This window comes from Paralichthys olivaceus, chromosome 21, assembly GCF_024713975.1.
Source record: "Paralichthys olivaceus isolate ysfri-2021 chromosome 21, ASM2471397v2, whole genome shotgun sequence".
NCBI classification, from domain to species: Eukaryota; Metazoa; Chordata; class Actinopteri; order Pleuronectiformes; family Paralichthyidae; genus Paralichthys; species Paralichthys olivaceus.
This window is the reverse complement of record NC_091113.1, coordinates 18038139-18052120: the sequence shown is the minus strand read 5'-3', so window position 1 is coordinate 18052120 and position 13982 is coordinate 18038139. Positions and strand designations below refer to the sequence as shown.

Genomic DNA, 13982 nt, shown 5'->3' with positions numbered 1-13982 from the left:
GAGAGATGAATCTGTATGCTGGTCAAATGAATGATGACGTCAGCACCGATCACACATACAGCAAAGAGATCGAGAATGAAAACAATGTATTAGTCACTGAGCCTTTAAGACTTTAATGACATGCCTGAGTTGAAGGATCACAACAATTTCATTAATAAAAATACAAAAATACAATATATTCAACACACAAACTAATGGATCGTTTGTTGGCATATTATGAATTTCAGCCGTGCTCATGTGGTGACATTGCTATTCTCCCGTGACATTAAAATGATCCTGAAGTACAACTAAATGCAAAAACGATCATCTACATTTGAGCGTTCCAAGATAAAAACAATGTGACTCATAAAAACAACAACAACATTCTGCAGATGGTGTTTATGTACATGTGATGTCCCTCAGTTTAACACCGATAGATTCTCATACAAAAATATATTTTTAAAGGGAGAAGTCATCTGGGGACAACTAAATAGTAAGTTACCTGCTAAGGTGCTACATGAGCCATTTGTTAGCATCCACATTGTTTGGTCACTGCTACTTCCCTATTTGTTCATGACAATGCAGCTAACAACCCTGTCACTTAGCTCAGAAAAAAACACAATATTATATTATCATTATCATATTACTTACTTCTTTATTTACCCATCTGCTACCTGCAGTCGCAGTGCAGGACGTGTGATTTAAAGGAATAGTTCAACATTTAAGGAGACGCGCTTATCTGCTCTCTTTCTGTCCAAAGTGGAACCACACATCTACAGCTCATTGATAATCTGAATCAACAGTGTCACTGTGGTGCAGGGCACAATCCAAAAACATGCAGCTTAACGGTAACATTCGCCTGTGGACGTGTGAGTGTCTCTCATGTGTCGGCTGTGTGGTAGCTGAATGTCCTACAAATGTACATAGCCCTCATCTAGTCTGAGCAACCAAAGATCTCTCACACTCATTATTAATACAAAAAATACTGAATATTTCTTTAAGTTTAGGTGAATCAAAAAGCATCAATGTGCACATGAATACACACTTGTCTGAAACTCAGTAACTCATTACCACAACTTACTTTTCATCTCTACTCTCCTCTGTTATAAGGCATGGATGGATATTTAATTAGTGGAGAAAACGTTTCTGTTTTCTACAATACTTATAGTACATATGCAAAACACAGTGTTCCTGTAAATTTAGGCTGATTTTCAAATCAAAAGGTTTTGGGACAGCCATGTAAAAGTGGAGGTGGAGGAAAACATTCTTCTTGCTGTGACATGAGGCCAGTGTTTTTCAGTGTAGTCTCTGCTCACTATAGCCTCTTTAAGGCCTGTGGGTAGTACTTGAGGAAGATCCTTTGGGCGATCTTGTATGTGTCTCCCTGAGGCTTGGTCGGGTACCTCCTGCGATTGTAAATGAATCCCTTTTCTACCTGAAAAACTGCCTGGTTGAAGGTGTCCTGCTTGAATGGTCGTCCACTGTCCAGGCACTCTACTAGCATATGGACAAACAGTCCCCACCGCTGGGCGTAGTAGTCTTCAATGAGCCCTCCCCACTCTTTATTGGCATAGTCCAGGATCTCACCGCTGGGACCCCACAACGTGAGCTGGTTTCTGGCATTCATGTCATAGAGCTGTGCCTCCCTCTCATTCAGGGCTAAGGATCGTGCACTCTCCAACCACTTACCTAACAGGAAATTGCGATCACTATTCAGCAAACGACTGAGCTCAGGGAGGAGGTCATAGACCAGCACGCCACCTGCAGTCAGCAGCTCTGGCAGCTTTTGGTTGTGGAAGGCATCTATGATATCTTGATAATAGGTTGTTGTCAGGTCTTGTAGGACCTGCCGAGTCACATCCACAAGGTCGTACCGGAAGGTCTCCTTGGACATGAGAGAAGGAGCCACCTCTAAAATCAGTTTCCAGGCTTTATACAAGTCAGCCCGGTCATACCAAAGGCCAGAATTCATGTGGAAGGAAGGCCTGCGCACCAGTGGGCTGTGGTTATGGTTTCGGTAATGTGGCACAGTGCAGTTATAGACACTGGCGAACAGGTGCACCCATGCAGCTGTTAGGTTTTCATCTGTGCTGCCGTAACGGCGTATTGCATACAGTGACACCCACTTGGACAAGTTGACAGGCTCCTTGCGCCAAGCCAGCTCGCTCATCAACTCATACATGACAGGATTTTGCTCTATGCCCTCAGGTGCCATTCCCAAGCCCACAAGAGTGGAGTTTGGGAAATGCAAGGCTTTAAAAGGCCCTGAGTTGATGCTTTCCACTGTACCAAAGAAACCATTGTTACCACCAAAATTATGCAGCATGCACCAGATAAATGGCTGTCCATAGAATGAATCAGTGTAGGAGAAAATTGGTTCCGTTTCGGCAAACAGGTCGAGCACGATCATTCGTCCAAGGGGCACTCCGTGTAGTAGGGCCCGAATCTGGGCTGGCTTCCAGAATGCTGCATCACTGAAGAAGAGCCAGCCCTGCATCAGCCAAATTGCTCGAGGATCAACTAGGGAAAAAATGAGGTTTGGAGGAGGGACAAGAGTAGGACAATTCCTAAACATGACTGAAAATCGTAGTTGGACAACAGGTCATCTGAGGGTCATCAAAGTAGGGCAATTATTGTACTTGTATCCCAAAATATTAGCAGTCAGAGAAGTTATCAGGTTTAAGGCTCACAATGAACAGGATGTTAGTCATAAACACACTCACCTGCAGTCATTGAGGCAAAGACAGAGCGACTGACTGCCGACAGGTAGGCGGGGTCAGGGGACGGAGGAGTCATCTCATTGAAGGTGTCAGTGTTGTAAACGTGATCCGTCCCAAACTGCTTCACCACCTGGGAAAGAAAGAGGGACCCAATCCGGAGGAAAAGCGGGTCCCGGGGGTCTAAGATATAAGAGCACGAGAAGCTGCAGTTGAAATGAGACCAAGGCCCCAGTCTGGTTACGTTTGCTTCTGGAAACAACCTGAAATACAAAGAACACTTCAGTGATTCAAAGGCTTTGAATTTGAAGAGTGGTTTTATACAACGCATCATGCACTTAGAAAGAAATGTGTGCCTGGTGGAGTTCAAACTTAATTTTCTCTATAATGTAGTAACTGTATACGTTTGTACGAAGTAACTTCCGACCACATCTGACGGTCAGGTTTTCATACCTATCCCAAATTGCCACAATCAGAGGCAGGTTTAAAAGCCTGATGATACCAGTACACACTTTCAGACAGTGTCTCCATGGTGCCGCATTCAAATGAACTGCAGTATTTATATAGCACTTTTCTAGTCTTGATGACCACTCAAAGCGCTTCACACCCATTCACACACATTCATACAGTGCATCTATTAGCAGCACTTTTTTTTTTTCTATGAGGGGCAATTTGGGGCAAGCTGACACACATGGCCAGTCACTGAATACAGAACAATAAAATAAGTACTTTGAAGTGTGCCACCTATAACAACCTACGTGGCCATTCATTAATTCGGCTCATTACCTTTAAATTAAATAATAAACGTAAAATGTTTCACTCAATGAACATTTGGTCACAACTATTAAAAGACAAGTCGAATGTTGGCTCTATTATCACTACTGGGTATGATAATAATAGTGTTGATGAGGCTTTCATATGTACATAAAGCAGAAAAGTGTATAATGGTGAAATGCTTGAACATGAAGATCAATAAGTTACCTGAGGATTCCCTTGGGGATGTTCCCAGAGAAGGCCGGCAGCACAGGAATCATGCCAAATGATCTCATTCGCTCCAAGATTCGAAACTGCACAAAGACACAAAATGGCATGTCAGGAGATTCATTCCATAACAGCTCAAGTGAAATGTACTAAACTAGATTTCATCATTGCCTATAGGTCTTAATACTTCCTTTGTTAAGTAACTTGTTATAAACTGAAATTTGAAAGGCCCATATTGTGGAAAGTTATTTCTATGTCCTTTTGATTGTACAGCAGGTCCATGTGATATTAATACTCTGAGTATCAAAGTGCTTAAACCACCAATAGATACAAACAGGCCATAATAATTATGTCTTGAAACAAGCTGTCACGACTTCTACAATTATGTGATGTCACCGCTTTAAGCCATGCCCCCAGTATGGCCCACCTGGAGGTGGGCACCGTTCAGGAATTGGAGCTCTGAAAAAAGGACGAGGCCTCTGCCCAGGAAAAGCATTTTCCACCATAATCCCAGTGTTTAAATTCTGGTAATGCTGCTGCCGGTAGACGTTCCTCAATGTGGCCAGCCTCTCAGCCTCTTGTCTGCAGGCCTACTCAATCGCATTCAAAATTCTATTTCACTGTCCACTTGCTGTCTGAGATGCCCAATCACGGCAAAACTGACACGAGTGAGATGGAGGTAGCTCCACCGCTCCTGCATTGGACCTGGACTCATATTGGACTCTGCAACACTCTGGACAGGTAGCCAAACACAACCAGATAATCCTGTCTGAGCATTTGAGTCCAGATGGCCATCTGTTCAGCTCATTGTAGTGCTGTAGTGCTAACTCATAACAGTCAGAAGCGCCTCTGATTGGCTGAGCTCCACAGAGAAGAATGAGAGAGGACATGTAAAACTACATTGAGATTGTTTTTGATCCTTACGACCACAAAGACATCTTATGGATCAATACTTATAAAAAAACACTGCAAAGGTGTACAACATGGGCCCTTTAACGTTACAACTCATACATTACTTTAAATAAATAATATCTACTTTTTATTTTTAATTTGAGATCACTTCAAATACTCGTTATTATAGTTTTAATTTTCAAACTGAAGCCACCATTCACAGATTGCTTATGTAAATTATTCGGAAGAAGTTTCAATTCATTAAAAACTGTCAGATGAAAACAGGTGCAGTCTACATGCTACATTCAGATCAATAATTCTTAATTACAAGTGGGTGTTGTGATTGTGCACATAAACTGTGTTGACAAGTATGGAGGTTTCAGTACTTGGAGGTAGAGCTGGTTCACATGCCAGGACTGTGGCAGAGGCCCGCCAAACTTGAACATGTTTCCCATTCGGTTCCAGGCAAGAAACGCCGGGCCGGAGAAGAATTCCTCAATCTCCGACTGGTTAAGTCCAAGAGAACGGTAAACCTAGACATACATCAAAAGTTAATAAATGGATTGTTTTTGTATAGCGCTTTTCTAGTCATTTCAAGTACTCAGAACACAAACCACACACACACTCACATAGAGATTTGTTTTTATCACACACTGTCAGCACAGAATTTGCGGTTAAGCATCTACCCCAGGACATTTCAGCATACAGACTGAAGGAGCAGGTGATCGAACCTCCAAACTTCTGGTTAGAGAATGACCCATTCTACTCCACAGCACCCAAAAACTGATGTTCACATGCTGCTACACATATCAAGGTATGTACTGTATCTTTTTTTTCAGAGAGGGTCAAACAAGAAGTTAGAAAATCTCTTCCCCTCTTATCTTCATTGCTGTTTATCAGAGAACAACAGACAATTTATCAGTGTTGTCGATCTTCGAGGTTTCCTTTACACCATGGCTTTTCTGATCATATCTGACCTGAAAGATGAAATCAAATCTTTACTAGACTTCAAAAAAAGTTTTATTGAACTCTACAAAACTAGAGTTCTACATAACTCTTGATTCAATGTCTAGCACCTATTTGCCAAGCATGATCATTTTAAAAGCCCAAAAATATTTTTTAAGTATATTGAAATCTAGTTTTTAAGAAGCCAATAATGGAGCAGATAGTAGGAGCTGTTTTAACTGTGTTCCTGTGGTTCAGTGTAGATTTTGTTAAGACTGTATTTGATTTCAGGTGAAGAGGTTTGCTCTAACCTCTTGCCACAGGGCTTCTTGACCAGTGAACGCCAGTGGCAGATTGATGCCATTGAGTGCCATCCAGTCAATCTCTCGTTCCCATCTTGGCCAGTCCCACCACACAGAGGAATAGCTAGAAGTGCAGACATTCTGGTAATACCGGAATCTAGAGACAGACACACAAAAATATTGTTTATTATCCCGGTATGGAAAGTAATCAAATACTAATACAGCCATGCAAAATAAAATAACGAAGCTGAAATACAAACATAATTTGCATCCTTAAATTCAAGCAGTTGTGAAAAGTTGTTTATACCCTTTAAGTTTGTTTACAGCAGTTGATCCTAACATTTTGTCAGTGTGGCACCTAGATCCTGTTTGTGCCTCTAATGTATTTAGGTCACTGTGCAAAGTATCTATATCTCATCTAGCTGCTTTCAGACCTGCGCTGAACTCCGGAGAATCTCCAGATATTCTACAGAGGGGCTGTGAGAAGGCAAAGGATCCTAGTGAGAGCCTCCAGACTTTCTCCAGAGTTTCTCCGGCCAGTCCCCTCGTAAGACCTCAGGACAATGTCTGAATAAGCCAACGTGAAAACACAAGATCCCCTGGAGGATTCACTGCTAGCGAGTGGGCATGCTTATGACGTTTCTAACACAGGACAGAGGCCAGAGCCATGCAGCGTCACCCCTCACCTGAATGCTCCGGAGATTTCTGAGTTGTTGTGAATGTGTCTGAGACGAGAATCTCCTCCTGAGTTGATTGTGTGTAAAAAGCAACCTCTGACATTATTTGGAGTTCATGTCTAAAAAGAGCTTTTATCTGGTGATATTTTATGAACCAGAAAAATCACAACACACATTTCTGTTGTGTTTAGTGTTGTGTCTGTCCTGTTGTATTGTGAGCACACTGAGGCAAATTCCTCACAGCAGTTTGAAAGTATAGTCTCCTTCCTCACTCTACTAACAACCAGCAAACCCTGATCAGAGGACCATAGAGACCTGCTGCTGGCATGTAACCTAACTATATTGTGCTCGGTCAGAGATCAGTGAGGATAGCAATAGCATTTCTGGATGTTTTACTAGGGGAGTGAAAGGGGAGAGGGAATGGGAGTTACTCAGTTGGAAAAAACTGGGGCAAATTAAACATTTTACATGTTGGTCTACAGTCAGAGTAACACCGTCATTTCTTCTGGATGATTTCACCAAAAAGCAAAGGGCCATCCATTATTTTAGGGACAACACCCCTCACCCCACCCTCTCCTTCCAAACATGAAAAAGAACCTGTGGCAGCTTCAGTTGTCAAAAACTCAAAAGGTGTTTAGTTTGTCCAGTCTGGACTAATGTAATATAAATTGTTTAAATATTAAGGGTCTTTTCTGGGGTAAAGAAAACTACAATTCATACAATTTAGATGAAACAATCTAGTGAAAACATCAAGAGGATTATTCTACATTACATTTCTGACAATAGATCCCTTTCAACTAAATCTTACACACTGGACCTTTAAGCAATATGCACATCATAAATACATTGCAAGTAAAGAGGAAAAGGTGTAGTGAGTCATCTTAGAAGTGTTTGTGACTTTGATTATGTGGGGGATTTTGTGCTCTGGATTTTAACACAGTGCATTTCATAGATATATGGACAATGACAACTGAAGGCTGCCACAGGTTCTTTTTCATGTTTGGAAGGGGAGCGTGAGGTGAGGGGTGTTCAGCTGCAACATGCAATTTCAACACAAGATATCACAAAATTCTACACACTGTACCTTTTAAACACAAACTGTATTTTAAACACCATTTTAAAAAGCTCCCTTTTCAACAGTTTGGAAGTGGAGGTGTCATCCAAAACTTTGGTATCTCCTCTATATAAATGATATAACGAACTGTAACCCATAGTCATGGGAAAAACAAACTGTCCCATGTGTGCCATGGCTTTTTCAGTCCAACGACTGTGCACATGACATTACTGCGGTGAGCTGATGCAGGGATAATGCACAACAGATAATTGAAACGAATGTTCCTTTAAAGGGCCCGTCCATGGTACAAGTGCCCATAGTGCTCAGAGTAAGCAATAATAAGTAATGTGTGACAATGCCCCATTTGTCATGCCTCCATGGTTTTTTAGGTGCCGCGTTGCAGAGGAGGGGGCTTGAGGTTACGTGCCATACTCCCGTCATGGTATTCCATAACATAGACAAACCACAGCAATCTTATTCACAAAGCTTGATTTGTCATCAAAATACTTTATATGACAGAAACACAGATTTTGAGACGCTTTCAGTCGATAAAATATATGAAGTACATCAGCACGTCTGTGACTTTCAGTACAACCGATCATTCAGTAGCTAATTGGAACAAGAAGCTCCTCTATCAGGTGACATTCTGTGACAGCTACTGTGCGGAGCATGCATGGATCTGCTACAGCGGCATTTTCAAAGAGGCTGGTTTGCTGACGTCAGTAAAACTGCCCTGAATTCTACACACAGGCCATACAAAAGGAAATATTCACAAAGCACTCACGCGCCTCATCTTCTTTGGACTGCATCAGTCATTGGACCAAATGCAAATATGATGGGAATCAAAGTCTTTTCTTGCTTACTGGCCTCAACTAAACTCCAACGTCCATCTGAAATCAATGGTGAAAGATCCATTATTCCAGTAGGAGCGACACCTCCGTACCTGATCAAAGTGAATCATTTGAACTACTTTTTGTGCTATTGGCTAATTTCATCCGGGTTTCACATTTTTAAGCTGATCACGTGTTTGGGCAAGGCAAGTTTATTTGTACAGCGTATTTCAACAACAAGGAAAATTAAAAGACTCAAATACACAAATAGATAAATAGAATAAGAATAAGAGTTGAAATAACAGTGCAGTGTAATAAAAAGAGTAATTGTATGAATGTACAGAAACTTTCTTGGTGTTAGTGAGGACTCAAGCAGCAGCTTTCTGAATTATCTGCAGTTTTCTGATTGATTTCTTGAGAGACCTTTGAACACACCATTACAATAGTCAAGTTGACTGAAGATGAATGGAGGGACAAGACCTGCTGATACATTAGTCCTTTAATCCTCCATAGGTTCTTAAGGTGGTAACTGTGTTAATGTGGCTATGAGTTGGGGTTTTTAACTTTACAGATTCAGGCTGAGCACTGACGTTAGTAAAATCTGGACTTAAATAAAGTAATGTCAACTAATAACCACAGCAACAAAAGTACATTATACTTGAGCACAATAATAGAAGTGAAGCCTACTTACTATTCATTCTTTTATTAAAACGTCTCCAACAGAAAAACTTTGTTTTTGTCTAATGACTAAATATTAGTGTTCTCTTGTGAAATATTACTTTACACACTAAGTTAATATGTCAGCAGCTACTGACAGTCACTCAGCCAACAGTCATCTGTCCCACAGTAATAAACACTGACCTTGTCAGTAATAACCACTGGACTCACTGACCTGTGTCTTTAGACAGTGGACATGTTTGTCAGTAATAACCACTGGGCTCACTGACCTGTGTCTTTAGACAGTGGACGTGTTTGTCAGTAATAACCACTGGACTCACTGACCTGTGTCTTTAGACCACAGACGTGTTTGTCAGTAATAACCACTGGACTCACTGACCTGTGTCTTTAGACAACAGACGTGTTTGTCAGTAATAACCACTGGACTCACTGACCTGTGTCTTTAGACAGTGGACATGTTTGTCAGTAATAACCACTGGGCTCACTGACCTGTGTCTTTAGACAGTGGACGTGTTTGTCAGTAATAACCACTGGACTCACTGACCTGTGTCTTTAGACCACGGACATGTTTGTCAGTAATAACCACTGGACTCACTGACCTGTGTCTTTAGACAGTGGACATGTTTGTCAGTAATAACCACTGGGCTCACTGACCTGTGTCTTTAGACAGTGGACGTGTTTGTCAGTAATAACCACTGGACTCACTGACCTGTGTCTTTAGACCACAGACGTGTTTGTCAGTAGTAACCACTGGACTCACTGACCTGTGTCTTTAGACAGTGGACATGTTTGTCAGTAATAACCACTGGGCTCACTGACCTGTGTCTTTAGACAGTGGACGTGTTTGTCAGTAATAACCACTGGACTCACTGACCTGTGTCTTTAGACCACAGACGTATTTGTCAGTAATAACCACTGGACTCACTGACCTGTGTCTTTACACCACGGACGTGTTTGTCAGTAATAACCACTGGACTCACTGACCTGTGTCTTTAGACAGAGGACGTGTTTGTCAGTAATAACCACTGGGCTCACTGACCTGTGTCTTTAGACCACAGACATGTTTGTCAGTAATAACCACTGAACTCACTGACCTGTGTCTTTAGACAACAGACGTGTTTGTCAGTAATAACCACTGGGCTCACTGACCTGTGTCTTTAGACAACGGACGTGTTTGTCAGTAATAACCACTGGACTCACTGACCTGTGTCTTTAGATCACGGACATGTTTGTCAGTAATAACCACTGGACTCACTGACCTGTGTCTTTAGACAGTGGACGTGTTTGTCAGTAATAACCACTGGACTCACTGACCTGTGTCTTTACACCATGGACATGTTTGTCAGTAGTAACCACTGGGCTCACTGACCTGTGTCTTTAGACCCAGGACATGTTTGTCAGTAATAACCACTGGGCTCACTGACCTGTGTCTTTAGACCCAGGACATGTTTGTCAGTAATAACCACTGGGCTCACTGACCTGTGTCTTTAGACAACGGACGTGTTTGTCAGTAATAACCACTGGACTCACTGACCTGTGTCTTTAGATCACGGACATGTTTGTCAGTAATAACCACTGGACTCACTGACCTGTGTCTTTAGACAGTGGACGTGTTTGTCAGTAATAACCACTGGGCTCACTGACCTGTGTCTTTAGACAGTGAACGTGTTTGTCAGTAATAACCACTGGACTCACTGACCTGTGTCTTTAGACAGTGGACATGTTTGTCAGTAATAACCACTGGACTCACTGACCTGTGTCTTTAGACAGTGGACATGTTTGTCAGTAATAACCACTGGACTCACTGACCTGTGTCTTTAGACCACGGACATGTTTGTCAGTAATAACCACTGGACTCACTGACCTGTGTCTTTAGACAGTGGACGTGTTTGTCAGTAATAACCACTGGACTCACTGACCTGTGTCTTTAGACCATGGACATGTTTGTCAGTAATAACCACTGGACTCACTGACCTGTGTCTTTAGACCACGGACATGTTTGTCAGTAATAACCACTGGACTCACTGACCTGTGTCTTTAGACAGTGGACGTGTTTGTCAGTAATAACCACTGGACTCACTGACCTGTGTCTTTAGACCATGGACATGTTTGTCAGTAATAACCACTGGACTCACTGACCTGTGTCTTTAGACAGTGGACATGTTTGTCAGTAATAACCACTGGACTCACTGATCTGTGTCTTTAGACAGTGGACATGTTTGTCAGTAATAACCACTGGACTCACTGACCTGTGTCTTTAGACCACGGACGTGTTTGTCAGTAATAACCACTGGGCTCACTGACCTGTGTCTTTAGACCACAGACATGTTTGTCAGTAATAACCACTGGGCTCACTGACCTGTGCGGGGTGCTGATGCGCTGGACGCCGCTGAGCCTGGGCAGAGGACGGGGCAGGTCCAGCTGGTCACCGGACCAGGAAACATGGCAGCTGCAGAAGTACTTGAGGTAGTTGTAGATGCCAGAGGCCACGGCCACTCCGCTGCTGCCCGTGGCGACCACCTTGTTGTTCTTCGTGGACCTGAGCTCGCACACGTCCAGGCTGTCGTTGGACAGGCTCCTGTTGACGGACACGATGAACTCCGTGGATCTGTTCCCGAGCAGCCGCTTCAGCAGCTCCACCACCGCTCGCCCCTGCGCCTTGTCGCTGGCTGTGGGTCTGACGCGGTCCAGAGAGGGAAACCTGCACTGTGCGGTCAGACAGAGGCAGAAAGCAACGAGCAGCGCCAGGCTGCGGCTGCTTCTCAGAGACATGGTGACCCCGTCAGAGCCAAACTTTCCCACCGTTTAAAAACAACCTGGACTTCTCCAATCGCAAACAACCAGGAAGCCAGGGTGTACTGATTCACCGCCGGCCAATCAGAGAGAGAGACCGGCTGCCTCCACTATAACTCGCGACCAATCACAAGAGGATGTTCAGTAAAACCACATTTCTGTAAGAGGCCACAGCTTCTCCTGACGAACAGACAAGACTGAAACTACAAACACTCAAAGGTGGAGTGTGACATTCTTTACAATGAAGTGATAACTTGAACTGTATGGAGTGTGTGTGAATATTATTGCACAGTGTGTGTGTGTGTGTGTGTGTGTGTGTGTGTGTGTGTGTGTGTGTAGTTATTGCACAGTGTGTGTGTGTGTGTAGTTATTGCACAGTGTGTGTGTGTGTGTAGTTATTGCACAGTGTGTGTGTGTGTGTGTGTGTAGTTATTGCGCAGTGTGTGTCTGTGTGTAGTTATTGCACAGTGTGTATGTGTAGTAATTGCACAGTGTGTGTAGTTATTGCACAGTGTGTGTGTGTGTAGTTATTGCACAGTGTGTATGTGTAGTAATTGCACAGTGTGTGTGTGTGTGTGTGTAGTTATTGCACAGTGTGTGTGTGTAGTTATTGCACAGTGTGTACGTGTAGTTATCGCACAGTGTGTGTGTATAGTTATGCACAGTGTGTGTTTGTTTGTGTAGTTATTGCACAGTGTGTGTGTGTGTGTTTGTGTAGTTATTGCACAGTGTGTGTTTGTTTGTGTAGTTATTGCACAGTGTGTGTGTGTGTTTGTGTAGTTATTGCACAGTGTGTGTGTCAGTTGTTTCCCATTTTTTGAAATAAAGTGCAAACAGGCAGGAAAATAGATGCAGAGGGTTGTTTTTCATGAGGTGATTGCAAGTTTAAGAACCTGACGGCCTGATAGGAGAAACTGTTCTTAAAGGTTCAGTGTGTAGAATTATGACATCTAGTGGTGATATTGCATGCAGCAGAACACCTCTCACCTCCCCCTCCCCTTACAAACACGAAAGAGAACCTGTGGAAGCCTTCAGTTGACATACAAACTCAAAAGATACTTAGTTTGACTACTGTAAAATAAACAGCAGCCTCCTGGAGAGGACCCGCTTCAGATAAGTATTTAAAGATAAAGGGACCATTCTAGGGTAAAGAAACAACTATTTAGATGAAACACACCGGTGAAAACATCACAGGGATAATTTTATATTCAATTTCAATAGAAGTCTTTCCCTTAAATCCTACACACTGGACCTTTAAGACATATGATGGTAATAAAAGTGTGCTGATGACCGCAGGTTCTGGGGGTCATTGGGTGAGGGGTAGTGGAGAAGAACACACATCTTATTATCTATATACAAAGATTTGTGATATCATCAGTTGCATTGAATCATCACTTTAGGAGTGTGGAGACCTTTTGAAGGAGCAAAAGCACAGTTACAATTCAAAAAATAAGTATCTCTGCCTCTTGGTCTGTCTGTCTGTGCTTTGATTTACCTGACAACCAATTAACTTGGCATGTCTATTGCTGAGGACCCGTGGGAAGTGTGACCACTGTATAGTGTTTACATGAGTGGTTGTCAAGGACCTAGGTCTCCAGACTACAATTAAAATCCTGTACAATGGATGTCAGCACTATTTGATTCTGCATATGTAAGCGTGTGCAGTCAGAACATGAAGCTATGAAGGGAAGAGTTGCAGGTAATGAACTTATGTTTACCATAGTCAACAGAGCTGCATGTGTGTCATGCCCCTGCACCCTATTTGACAGTAGCAGCACAACACGGAAAGTCATGACGAAGGCCTGCTCTCTGTTGTCAAGGACGTCTCTACACCACCTACACCTGCTGAGGAAGATGACGACCATGATCACGACCGTGATGGAGCCGACATCCAATGCCGGCAGTGCATTTCCAAAGGACCCAAATTAATGAATACCTCTGAGTGCAGGATGAGTCATCATACAGCTGTAACTGGTTTACAGAAAGAGGGGCAAGATTATGATGTAAAAAGAAGAGATAAATGAACAGTTAACACAGGATCTAAACTAGTACATACATTTTCATTTCATGGGGCATTTCAATTTGAAACCAGTACTTAGTTTCTCAACATCCGCCAAGTTTTATTTTTCAGGACT

At 42.7% G+C, this 13982-nt stretch overlaps 1 protein-coding gene across 1 annotated transcript; it reads right to left on the bottom strand.

Annotated features, from left to right (window-relative positions):
• Positions 1-87: 87 nt before the first annotated feature.
• On the bottom strand, positions 88-11918 carry naglu (N-acetylglucosaminidase, alpha). Its single transcript, XM_020082695.2, has 6 exons — positions 11414-11918; positions 5825-5972; positions 4955-5101; positions 3678-3763; positions 2703-2959; positions 88-2499 (listed from the first exon to the last, which is right to left on the bottom strand). Exons 1-6 carry the CDS (start codon positions 11824-11826, stop codon positions 1295-1297), a joined length of 2256 nt encoding a protein of 751 aa, XP_019938254.2. The 5' UTR covers positions 11827-11918; the 3' UTR covers positions 88-1294.
• Positions 11919-13982: the final 2064 nt, after the last annotated feature.

Coding starts and splice junctions, on each gene's coding strand:
- naglu (XM_020082695.2), bottom strand. CDS start 11,826: ATGTCTCTGAGAAGCAGCCGCAGCCTGGCGCTGCTCGTTGCTTTCTGC. Junction 5,102..5,824: donor AAGAAGCCCTGTGGCAAGAG/GTTAGAGCAAAC, acceptor ATGTATGTCTAG/GTTTACCGTTCTCTTGGACT. Junction 2,500..2,702: donor CTTTGCCTCAATGACTGCAG/GTGAGTGTGTTT, acceptor TTTTTTCCCTAG/TTGATCCTCGAGCAATTTGG.